Source organism: Staurois parvus, unplaced genomic scaffold (genome assembly GCF_062004578.1).
Source record: "Staurois parvus isolate SC_StPar_1 unplaced genomic scaffold, SC_StPar_1.0 ptg000488l, whole genome shotgun sequence".
NCBI classification, from domain to species: domain Eukaryota; kingdom Metazoa; phylum Chordata; class Amphibia; order Anura; family Ranidae; genus Staurois; species Staurois parvus.
This window is the reverse complement of record NW_028318284.1, coordinates 2,269,102-2,281,878: the sequence shown is the minus strand read 5'-3', so window position 1 is coordinate 2,281,878 and position 12,777 is coordinate 2,269,102. Positions and strand designations below refer to the sequence as shown.

Below are 12,777 nucleotides of genomic sequence, written 5' to 3'. Positions count from 1 at the left end.
GCTTTCTCTCTCTTTTCTCTCTCGTTTTCTTTTTCTCTCTCGTTTTCTTTTTCTCTCTCGTTTTCTTTTTCTCTCTCGTTTTCTTTTTCTCTCTCGTTTTCTTTTTCTCTCTCGTTTTCTTTTTCTCTCTCGTTTTCTTTTTCTCTCTCGTTTTCTTTTTCTCTCTCGTTTTCTTTTTCTCTCTCGCTTTCTTTTTCTCTCTCGTTTTCTTTTTCTCTCTCGCTTTCTTTTTCTCTTTTTTTCTCTCTCGCTTTCTTTTTCTCTTTTTTTCTCTCTCGCTTTCTTTTTCTCTTTTTTTCTCTCTCGCTTTCTTTTTCTCTCTCGCTCTCTTTTTCTCTCTCTCGCTTTCTTTTTCTCTCTCGCTCTCTTTTTCTCTCTCTCGCTTTCTTTTTCTCTCTCGCGCTTTCTCGCTTTCTTTTTCTCTTTTTTTTCTCTCTCGCTTTCTTTTTCTCTCTTTTCTCTCTCTCTTTTCTCTCTCTCTTTTCTCTCTCTCTTTTCTCTCTCTTTTTCTCTCTTTCTCGCTTTCTTTTTCTCTCTCTCGCTTTCTTTTTCTCTCTCTCGCTTTCTCTCTCGCTTTCTTTTTCTCTCTTGCTTTCTTTTACTCTCTTGCTTTCTCTCTCGCTTTCTTTTTCTCTCTCGCTTTCTCTCTCTCTCGCTTTCTCTCTCTCTCTCGCTTTTATTCTTTTTCTTTTTCTCTCGCTTTCTTTTTCTCTCTCGCTTTCTTTTTCTCTCTCGCTTTCTTTTTCTCTCTCGCTTTCTCTCTCTCTCGCTTTCTCTCTCTCTCGCTTTCTCTCTCTCTCGCTTTCTCTCTCTCTCTCGCTTTTATTCTTTTTCTTTCTCTCTCGCTTTCTTTTTATCTTTTTCTCTCGCTTTCTTTTTCTCTCTCGCTTTCTCTCTCGCTTTCCTTTTCTCTCGCTTTCTCTCTCGCTTTTCTCTCTCGCTTTTCTCTCTCGCTTTTCTCTCTCGCTTTTCTCTCTCGCTTTTCTCTCTCGCTTTTCTCTCTCGCTTTTCTCTCTCGCTTTTCTCTCTCGCTTTCTTTTTCTCTCTCGCTTTTCTCTCTCGCTTTTCTCTCTCGCTTTTCTCTCTCGCTTTTCTCTCTCGCTTTTCTCTCTCGCTTTTCTCTCTCGCTTTCTTTTTCTCTCTCGCTTTTCTCTCTCGCTTTCTCTCTCGCTTTCTTTTTCTCTCCCGCTTTCTTTTTCTCTCTCGCTTTCTTTTTTTCTCTCTTTTCTCTCTCTTTTTCGCTTTCTTTTTCTCTCTCGCTTTCTTTCTCTCTCGCTTTCTCTTTCTCTCTCGCTTTCTCTCTCTCTCTCGCTTTTTCTCTCTCTCTCTCTCTCTCTCTCTCGCTTTCTCTCTCTCTCTCGCTTTCTCTCTCTCTCTCGCTTTCTCTCTCTCTCTCGCTTTCTCTCTCTCTCTCGCTTTCTCTCTCTCTCTCGCTTTCTCTCTCTCTCTCGCTTTCTCTCTCTCTCTCGCTTTCTCTCTCTCTCTCTCGCTTTCTCTCGCTTTCTCTCTCGCTTTCTCTCGCTTTCTCTCTCTCTCTCGCTTTCTCTCTCTCTCTCTCGCTTTCTCTCTCTCTCTCTCGCTTTCTCTCTCTCTCTCTCGCTTTCTCTCTCTCTCTCTCGCTTTCTCTCTCTCTCTCTCGCTTTCTCTCTCTCTCTCTCGCTTTCTCTCTCTCTCTCTCGCTTTCTCTCTCTCTCTCTCGCTTTCTCTCTCTCTCTCTCGCTTTCTCTCTCTCTCTCTCGCTTTCTCTCTCTCTCTCTCGCTTTCTCTCTCTCTCTCTCGCTTTCTCTCTCTCTCTCTCGCTTTCTCTCTCTCTCTCTCGCTTTCTCTCTCTCTCTCGCTTTCTCTCTCTCTCTCTCGCTTTCTCTCTCTCTCTCTCGCTTTCTCTCTCTCTCTCGCTTTCTCTCTCTCTCGCTTTCTTTTTCTCTTTTTCTCTCGCTTTCCTTTTCTCTTTTTCTCTCTCGCTTTCTTTCTCTCTCGCTTTCTTTTTCTCTCTCGCTTTCTCTCTCGCTTTCTTTTTCTCTCTCGCTTTCTCTCTCGCTTTCTCTCTCGCTTTCTCTCTCGCTTTCTTTTTCTCTCTCGCTTTCTCTCCCGCTTTCTTTTTCTCTTTTGCTCTCTCGCTTTCTTTTTCTCTCTCGCTTTCTCTCTCGCTTTCTTTTTCTCTCTCTTTTCTCTCTCTTTTGCTCTCTCGCTTTCTTTTTCTCTTTTTTTTCTCTCTCGCTTTCTTTTTCTCTTTTTTTTCTCTCTCGCTTTCTTTTTCTCTTTTTTTTCTCTCTCGCTTTCTTTTTCTCTCTCGCTTTCTTTTTCTCTTTTTTTTCTCTCTCGCTTTCTTTTTCTCTTTTTTTTCTCTCTCGCTTTCTTTTTCTCTCTCGCTTTCTTTTTCTCTTTTTTTTCTCTCTCGCTTTCTTTTTCTCTCTCGCTTTCTTTTTCTCTTTTTTTTCTCTCTCGCTTTCTTTTTCTCTTTTCCTCTCTCTTTTCCTCTCTCGCTTTCTTTTCCTCTCTCTTTTCCTCTCTCGCTTTCTTTTCCTCTCTCTTTTCCTCTCTCGCTTTCTTTTCCTCTCTCTTTTCCTCTCTCGCTTTCTTTTCCTCTCTCTTTTCCTCTCTCGCTTTCTTTTCCTCTCTCTTTTCCTCTCTCGCTTTCTTTTTCTCTCTCGCTTTCTCTCTCGCTTTCTCTCTCGCTTTCTTTTTCTCTCTCGTTTTCTTTTTCTCTCTCGCTTTCTCTCTCGTTTTCTTTTTCTCTCTTGTTTTCTTTTTCTCTCTCGCTTTCTCTCGTTTTCTTTTTCTCTCTCGCTTTCTCTCGTTTTCTTTTTCTCTCTCGCTTTCTCTCGTTTTCTTTTTCTCTCTCGCTTTCTCTCTCGCTTTCTTTTTCTCTCTCGCTTTCTTTTTCTCTCTCGCTTTCTTTTTCTCTCTCGCTTTCTTTTTCTCTTTTTTTCTCTCTCGCTTTCTTTTTCTCTTTTTTTCTCTCTCGCTTTCTTTTTCTCTTTTTTTCTCTCTCGCTTTCTTTTTCTCTTTTTTTCTCTCTCGCTTTCTTTTTCTCTTTTTTTCTCTCTCGCTTTCTTTTTCTCTTTTTTTCTCTCTCGCTTTCTTTTTCTCTCTCTTTCTCTCTCTCCCTTTCTTTTTCTCTCTCTTTTCTCTCTCCCTTTCTTTTTCTCTCTCTTTTCTCTCTCCCTTTCTTTTTCTCTCTCTTTTCTCTCTCCCTTTCTTTTTCTCTCTCTTTTCTCTCTCCCTTTCTTTTTCTCTCTTCTCTCTCCCTTTCTTTTTCTCTCTTCTCTCTCCCTTTCTTTTTCTCTCGCCCTTTCTTTTTCTCTCTCTCTCGCCCTTTCTTTTTCTCTCTCTCTCGCCCTCTCTTTTTCTCTCTCTCTCGCCCTCTCTTTTTCTCTCTCTCTCGCCCTCTCTTTTTCTCTCTCTCTCGCGCTTTTTTCTCTCTCTCTCGCGCTTTCTTTCTCTCTCTCTCTCGCGCTTTCTTTCTCTCTCTCTCTCTCCCCCTTTCTTTTTCTCTCTCCCTCCCTTTTTCTCTCTCTCCCTTTCTTTTTCTCTCTCTCTCTCCCTTTCTTTTTCTCTCTCTCTCCCGCTTTCTTTCTCTCCTCTCTCCCGCTTTCTTTTTCTCTCTTCTCTCCCGCTTTCTTTTTCTCTCTTCTCTCTTGCTTTCTTTTTCTCTCTCTCTCGCTTTCTTTTTCTCTCTCGCTTTCTTTTTCTCTCTCGCTTTCTTTTTCTCTCTCTCTCGCTTTCTCTCTCTCTCTCTCTCTCTCTCTCGCTTTCTCTCTCTCTCTCTCTCTCTCTCGCTTTCTCTCTCTCTCGCTTTCTCTCTCTCTCTCTCGCTTTCTCTCTCTCTCTCTCGCTTTCTCTCTCTCTCTCGCTTTCTCTCTCTCTCTCTCGCTTTCTCTCTCTCTCTCTCTCTCGCTTTCTTTTTCTCTCTCTCGTCTGACCTAGTCTCAGGCATGATCTAGTGCTGCTGTGTTAAATCTGCCACCTCCATAGCCCCTTTCACAGCAGTGTGTGCACTGTACTGTGGTTCAATATTAATTTATGCTCTTAATTTGCACTCAGAAGGGAAGATTATTCTCCATCTACACACAGGATCACCTCTGAATCATCGCAGCCAGGGACACAAGGCAATAAAAAGGGAAGATCAGGACTGCAGAGCTGGGGCAGTCAGTAATCCAGGTGTCTGGGCTTGCCATGCATGGCTTTCCCAGAGGGGGGTGTTCCCTTTTCTGTGGCCGAGCATCGGGCTCTCCGCATTGTCTGTTCTCGGCTGTCTCCAGTCCATCCTTAGGTTAGAAGATCTGTGTGTGTGTGTGTGTGTGTGTGTGTGTGTGTGTGCCATCACGTCACTGATCTTTGGGGACTGAAAGGAAACTGCTAAGGGGAGCACCATGTACTGAGACCGCTGTATGATTGGTGCTCTGCAACAAGTAGCGGGGCAGTGACAGAGCTTCTCACTGAGCCCCTGGGTTGTGCCCGTATGGCCAGTCCTCCCCTGGGCCTGACTTAAGGCAGAAAGCTGAAAGTGAAGCCTTGCAACACAAAAAGGTACTACATTATAAAAATAATAGCAAAACTTTTTTTTTCCCCCACTTATTGGTAAGAGGAAAAGGGGAGAATAGAGAAAAAGTGGTAGTAATAGGTTAAGTTCTGCTTTAATGCAAATGATAAACTAACCTTTTGAAGCAGCAATGTTTGCTAACTGTCTTTTTCTTTTTCTACCAAAGGTGCAGTATCCACAGTAAACATTCAAGAATCCTCTTCAAATCCAGAAACTACAGAGAAGAACATAACATTTATTCGCACTGTCATGTTCTCTAAGAATGGTAAGTTATGTAATAAATTTCCTATTGCCACACACTGTTTTCTTTTCTTTCTTGAATGGCTTGTCCTAAAAGTGCACCTATTCCTAACATCAGCAACAGTTGCATTCTGATACCTTTCTGAATTTGTGAATATTTTTTTAAGACTGAGGACTTTCTGTAAGTAACAAAAGGCTACTTATTTTGAAAAACAAAAATCATATTTAGAAGGTATAATTTTATATCCCCTTTAAATGCACCTAAAACTGATACCTAGGTGCATTATGCAGACTAGTTTAAAACCATAAATGGTGCCCTGCTACAGCCAGAATAAACAACATATTATAACCAGCTTGGTGATCTGTTTAAAGTGGTTCTAAACTTGAACACTTTTTACCTTCTCTGCATTACAGTAAAATACCTTGCACTGCTTACATCCGCCTCCTCTTCCCTAACAGTTACCTGAGTCCTTTATTGATCTAGTGCTGTGCTAGGCTGCGAGTCTTCTCTCCCTTCTTCCTGCTCTCATAGGCTTTGCTGATAGCCACGGGAACCATTGGCTCCTGCTGCTGTCAGTCATAATCAGAGAGTAGGGATCGGAGCTGTGTTGTGCGGTGTGAATCTATGGGCATAGGCAGCCAGCTCAAAAGTGAGTCGGCATGTCTTCTCCCAGAGCAAGTGGCTTGCTATGGGGGCAGAAACAGAAGAGGAGGAGCGAAGATCTCCGGCGGGGGACCCCAGAAAAGGAGGTTCGGTATTGCTCACCGAAAAAAACAAAAGGTCTTTTACAATCGCTTTAACCACTCCCCACCATAGTCTGTGTGTGGTTATGTAATGGATATGTGCTGAAAGTGCACACTCTCAGGTTTAATTGGAGGATGGATTTAGACATTACAGCTCTTAAGAGTAGCCATCCCCCCTTTTTCAAGTGACCAAAAGTAATTGGGCAATTGAATATAATCATAAATAAAATGTTCATTTTTAATATTTTGTTAAGAATCCTTTATTGGCAATGACTGCCTGAAGTCTGAAACCCATGGACATTACCAAAGACTGGGTTTTCTCCTTTCTGATGCTTTGCCGGCTCTAACTGCAGCTATCTTCAGTTCTTTGTTTGTGGGTCTTTCTACCTTTTAGTTTTGCCTTCAGCAATTGAAATGCATGCTCAATTGGGTTGAGATCAGGTGATTGACTCAGCCATTGCAGAAAATTCCACTTCTTTTCCTTCAAAATCTCCTGGGCAGCTTTTGCAGTGTGTTTTGGATCATTGTCCATCTGTACTGTGAAGCACCATCCAATCAACTTTGCTGCATTTGGCTGAATCTAGGCTGACAGTATATATCTAAACACTGCAGAATTCATCCGGCTGCTTCTGTCTTCTGTCACATCATCAATAAAAACCAATGACCCAATGCCACTGGATGCCATGCATGCCCATGCCATCACACTGCCTCCACCATGTTTTACAGATGACTTTGTGTGCTTTGGATCATTGCTGTTCCAATCCAAGCCTTCTCCCCAATTTTTTTTTTCTCCCTATCATTCTGCTACAGATTAATCTTCAGTCATTCTGGTACAGGATTAATCTTAGTTTCATCCATCCACAGAATGCTTTTCCAGAACTGGTCTGGCTTTTTTAGAGTTTTTTTGGCAAAGTCTAATCTGGCTTTTCTATTCTTCAGGCTTATGAATGGTTTGTACCTTGTGGTGAACCCTCTGTATTTGCTCTCGTGAAGTTTTCTTTGACAATGACACGCCCACCTCCTGGAGAGTGTCCTTCACTTGTCTGGATGTTGTGCATGGGTTTTTTCTTTACCATAGAGAGGATCCTGCGATCATCCACCAGTTGTCTTCCGTGGATGTCCATACCTTTTTTATGTTGCTGAGCTCACCAGTGCGTTCTTCTTTCCTCAGAATGTACCATGCTGTTGATTTGGAAACTCCTAATGTTGCTGCTATCTCTCTGATGGATTTGTTTCATTTCTGAAACCTTACAATGGCCTGTTTCACTTGCAAGGGCAGCTCCTTATAACGCATGATGTAGGTTCAAAGCAATAGATTCCAAATGCAAATACCACTCTTAGAATCAACTCCAGACCTTTTACCTGCTTAAATGAAGAAATAACGAAGGAGTAGCCCACACCTGGCCATGAAACAGCTTTTGTTTCAATTGTCCAATTACTTGTGGTCCCTTGAAAAAGGGGGGGTGGCTACTCTTAAGAGCTGTAATTCCTAAACCTTTCCTCCAATTTGGATGTACACACCCTCAAATTAAACCTGAGAGTGTGCACTTACAGCCCATATCCATTATATAACTATAGCTTGAATATGTTTTGATAAATACCTGAAAAAAATAAAATCGTGCCTGTGTACAAATATATATGGACTTAACTGTGTGTGTGAGTATGTATGTATGTATGTGTGTATGTGTGTGTGTTTGTGTTTATTTTTATGTGTGTGTGTGTGTAAATGAGTACACCCATATTGAGTAAGATTTTAAGTGATACCTTAATGAACAGAAGAACAATTTCCAAAATTTTAACTTGAGGTGATTGTAGCCGTATTAGTGCATTTGCGACAGAAACAATTGAGTACTGTCTGTGATACTTTTTTTATTTGCACTAACATGCAATTTTGAGGACAAGCTTTCGGGGTATGTCCCCTTCTTCAAAGGCTTTGTAGAAAAACTTTTAAAACCATTAGTCATGAATACTGCTAGTTTCCTGCAAGACACAACTGACTTTCTGAACAAGATCAACAACATACAGCAATTACCATCTAATACACTTCTAGTGACTATGGATGTAGTATCCCTGTATAGTAATATCCCTCACAAGGATTCATTAGCTGCATGTCACAGATCCTTATCATCCTCACCAAACCACAAATACACTGCTGAGGATGTTACATAGCTCATTGAATTCATACTTACACAAAACTACTTTGCCTTCAATAAAGACATCTATCTTCAATACATGGGTACTGCGATGGGAAGTAAAATGGCACCCCAATATGCCAATTTATTTATGGCTGACCTGGAGGAAAAATTCCTGAACAGCATGGAACAAAAACCATACAGATACTATCGCTATATTGATGATATTTTCATCATATGGACAGAAGGTGAAGAAAACCTAAAACAATTTTACTCATTGATCAACACTTTTCATCCATCAATCAAACTTAAAATGGAATACTCAAACATGCACGTCAACTTCCTAGACACCACAGTATACATCAGGGATGATACACTTCACACCTCAATATACAGGAAACCCACTGACAGATGCAACAACCTCCACAGTTCCAGCTTCCACCCCCAACACACGAAACGTGCCATCATACACAGTCAGGCCATTAGATACCACCGAATATGTTCTGACCCAAGAGACAGAGATAAACATCTCGGGACACTAATGTAAGTATGTGAGCTAGCAAGCGCACCGTATAAGCAGCTAATACACTAAAAAGGAACCACAAAGCCTTTCTTGTATATCCAACATAAAATTGGGAGTGCAGCACTATAAAAAATAAATGCATATGGTGTATACAATCAGCTGGATATGAATCCTACGTAATAGAGTCCTATAAACTGAATGGTAAACAGTCCCAGATAATAAATATGACTTCAATCCAAACGAGTGTGTTCCAGTATCCCGACATGAAGGTATAGAAAGATTGCCCACTCACCGAAAGCGCAATCTTAATGCGCGTATAGAGATCTCATGTAGCCGAAGGTCCTGTGAAAGTATAGCCTGGTAATGGGAGTATCCTCTGGTGGTCGCTCAGATGGCAGGTGCCGGGGATAATGGTCTGGTCTAACACTCTTACTTCTCCAGCCTGGACAGGTACCTGGAATACTGGGCTGAGGTGTGGAGGCTCAGTGCCAAGTAGTAAAGATAAAAGTGCTCATAGTGTAGTATTGAAAGGGTTTATTTAGATAAGTTAATGAAGTAACAATATGAGCATAAACGCACAGGGTGATTGTGAGTAATAATAATAAGCTCCTGAATACACTGACCAGTGGAACCATGGGGTGGCCGCCGGACCTCCTGATCCAGCGGCGTGACGTCAAGGCGTGCAAGGGCTGCTCCTAGACGCGTTTCGTGTAATGACACGTCTGCTGTAGGGGTGATACCATGCGGGCCTGACGTCTCATTGCTCTTATTTATAAGGAAAAATTGCGCCCAATCGCTCTAGCGCCATTTTGGCGAAGTTTGGCCTACTGCTCATGTCGAGCACCATGCTTTTGGTGACTTCGATTTTCTGAAAATGGCCGACGCGCATCACACTGTGCATGCGCGAGTGTTCCGGTCGCAATTTTTTTTGGTTGGAAAGCATGTACAGCCGCGTTAAACTGCACATGCGCGAGCCGTACGGCCTCCATTTTGCTGATGTCTCTATCCAGATGGAGTGGTGTTTAGCCAAGCTCCATGCAATGGCCAGTAGATTATAATCCAATGGCTGGGGGATTATGAAATGCCCAAAGGACTTCTATTATCAAAAATATACAAATAAGGTGTATATTGAAAAACGTGTGCGCAAAAAGGTGACTGCGCATGCGCGGGAAATGCGGTCGCCATTTTCCTGGTGATCACAATTTAATATTATCCAAGGCCAAGTCTAGGACTTGGTTCCACCATAAGTCCTGGCCTCCCAAGTCCTTTAAACCAGTGAACAAAACATCCTTGCAATGAGGGAACACTTCCACTTGTCAGAATGGATGGACATCTGGTGGTTTTTGCTGCTGCCTGGTCCCAGGACATTTCAGACATCTGGGTCCAAACTGTGTTATATAGGGTCTTCAAAGCTAGAATGTCGGTGTCTACCTTCACCCTGCATATTGTCCAACCTGTCAGCATCCCAACAAAGACTAGCCTCCATGCAACTCTTGTGCAGCTACTTTTTTGTTCATTGTTTCTAAAAAGGAAAGGTTCCAGGTTTTCTACATAAACCTACCCAAGAGAAAGGAAGCATGTTTGCCTTTTGCTGTAGGCTCTCAACATTACTAATTTGTTTTCCTTCTGTTTGGTCTATCCACTACACCTCTGGCTTTTACCGAGATGCTAGACCCTGTACTTCCTTTGCTTCATCCCCTGGGAATTCCCATAGTGAGACCTAGATGACCTTCTACTGGGGAAACGGTCAACACAGACTGTGAATCTATGCCCATCAGACAGTTCAAACCCTCCACAGGATTGGGCAGATTCTAAACATCTAAAAGTCAAAGGTGGAGCCAACTCATCTTGTGAAGTATATAGACTTTCCTTTATACTTCTCTGTCCAAGAGCTTCCTTTCCCAGGGAAAACTCCAAACATTCCCCTACCATGTTCAGCCGCTGCAGTTCAAAAGACAACCGACCCTCCTCCTTTGTGTGAGGGTCCTGAGCTTAAAGATTTCCTCTTTCAGGGCAGTTCCATTTGCCAATTTCATTCTAGACCCTTGCAATTCAACATCTTGGCTGCATGGGACAAGAAGATGCAATTTCTGGACCATCACTTATGCCTGAACCCCAAGATCAGGCCTTCCCTGGCTTGGCGGGCCCAGCCCTGCAATTGGAGAAGTTCTTCCACCCACTGGTCTGAAAAATTCCTATGACACTTTCCTAAGTACCTCTCGACTACAAGGCCACCCAACCAGGAAAATTCCATGGCAGTGAATTACATCAACCACCATGGTGCACTCAGAAATCTTGCACACTGAAGAGTAACTTTTTAAATTGTGGTTTTGCTAGAACTGCATATTCCAAGCCTGTCCACCATACTCATTTTCCTCAGCCTTCAACTTCTGGTCTCTGCAATGGTCTTTTCACAGCAAGGTTTCAAGACCTGTTGTGGGTTGGGGATACCAGCCTTGGTTCTCCTGGCTTACAGGTTCAATGTTAAAACCCTCACCTTGTAAGAGAACCCATTTAGTTTAGAAAAGAAATGAAAGGCAAAACATTTATGTATATAAAGAAATGTATAAATGCCATTTTTTTCTTTTTTTTTATAAGTGATCATTAATCACTTTATCCTCAGCTGCAAAATGGGCCTGGAGAGTTGGGCATGGGGACTGCACTGACTTGTGTCAGCAGGAGGCAGAGAGAACAATACACTGATCTTCCCAGTGAAGAGCTGTGGAGGGGTGGGTAAGTCAGCACAAGTCTTGCCCATTGGAGGACAGGCAGACTGTGCTCCCAGCACAGCCAGAAAACTGACCACTCTGGGAAGAATGTGCTTCAATCCCTTGAATTGAAGGGATTGTTGGTTTGAAATAGGAAAGCAGGGGGAAAGGATGGCAGGATCAGCAGGCATTTCACATAAAGGAAGAAATACAAAGAGAACAGGGCACTTCTTAACTCAAATACATGGTACAACATACACATATCAGTAGTAAACTGAACAAGTTTGTCTCCTGGTAAATGGATCCTCAAGCCTTCATAGTGGATGCTGTGGTGGCTCTGTGGGGTCAGTTCAACCTGATCTTGTCTTGCCCTCTCTCTAACTCCTTCCTCACCAGCATTGCAAGGTCAAAATGTGGTTCTATTGTTAAAAAACCCAAAAAAACAACATAGTATATAGAGGACTTTAAGTGGAGTTCCACCCAAAAGGAGAAGCTCCACTTGTCTGCCTCTCCCCCCTCCAGTGCCACATTTGGTACTTTTTTTTTTTTTAGGGGGGGGGGGAGAGAGCGGGTATCTGGTATGGGACCAGTGAACTGAGGTAAAAGTTCAGCCTCCCTCCTTCCCCCTGCAGTTTTCTGGGACACCTCCCAGGTCCACTCGGTACGCACAGCGCAACTGGCACCTAGCTGTGAAGCCTCAAGCTGCTACAGCCTGATGCCCACAGTTGAGATGCCAGCGTGAGAAGTGGGAAAAAAGGGGCGGCGTGGGTGAGCACATCGCTGGATCCTGGGACAGGTGAGTGTGTGTTTATCATAAGTCAGCAGCTACAGTTTTTGTAGCTGTTGACTTTTAATAAAACACAAAAATGACTGGAACTCCGCTTTAAGTATGCACTGCAGGGATTATTTATTGATCATAATTACCAATAATATCAGTTAAAAGAATGCACATTTATTGTTTTCAAAATATTAAAACACCACCACGTACATAAAATAGAAGGGATCTTTTTATTGACTACAACAGACATATTTTTGAAAGCTAGCTCAGTATCAAATATCTGGTTCAGGCTACGTGTTTCATGGTAATCTTGCTTCAGGACTGAAAAAAAAAAAAAGTGCTTTTGTGTAAATTTTGATAATGAGTCCAGATCCATCTACAAAATACCAATTTTACAAAATACATAGGACAGAATACCTTAAAATCTCATTTCCTACCACCACCTAGTGAAGAGGGGGGATGTGGTGAAGGGGAGAGGGACAACTCTCATTTTGGCTGGCCACCTTCTTTCCTTCAGCCTGTGGGGGAGTAGCACAAAGAGGGGGTAGAATTGAACTCTGTTTAAATGGGGACATATAAATACCTGATCTCTCTTCTAGCTGTATATACTAAGAGGGAAAAATCTTCTTGTATAAAACTTACATCAAAACAAAAATCCCAAAGTGGATGTGGGTATCAGGTCTGCACAATAGAATGCACACAGCTAAATAAAGAAACCATAACCCAGGGACATTTGCAGAGAAATCCAAACTTCCAGACCTTCCAGGGTCACTAGAAAATATATATACAAAATATAGCCCTTTGATTGAATAATGAATACAGCAACACATCAGAAAAGAGAAAAATCACAAGGAAACCTCACTATCCTACTCGTATGGCCAGAGAACTGTGTGTGACTGTTCAGCCATGCAGAAACAGTCTACTAATGGCCACCTACCCTCTTTATATCTCCTTTGCACTCCCCAAGGACCTGCCCCCCAACCAATCACATGGCAGGAAAATCCTGCCAAACAAGCAGCCGGATTAAATACCCCAGGTGGAGGCCAAAGGTCTCCGCTCGATGAGTACCAGGTATATGGTGAAACTCCAGCAGTCTTGCCAGTCTGAGA

General features: G+C 42.5%; 1 protein-coding gene across 7 annotated transcripts in view; it reads left to right on the top strand.

The window, feature by feature from the left end:
- LOC149452212 (zinc finger CCCH domain-containing protein 11A-like) overlaps positions 1–12,777 on the top strand; it is a 334,496-nt gene that overhangs the window by 151,775 nt on the left and 169,944 nt on the right. For all 7 annotated transcript variants that reach the window (XM_089689656.1, XM_089689657.1, XM_089689655.1 and 4 more), the window contains one exon: positions 4,710–4,808. In XM_089689656.1, the coding sequence (XP_089545782.1) occupies positions 4,710–4,808 (99 nt within the window). The remainder of the gene's footprint in view (positions 1–4,709; positions 4,809–12,777) is intronic.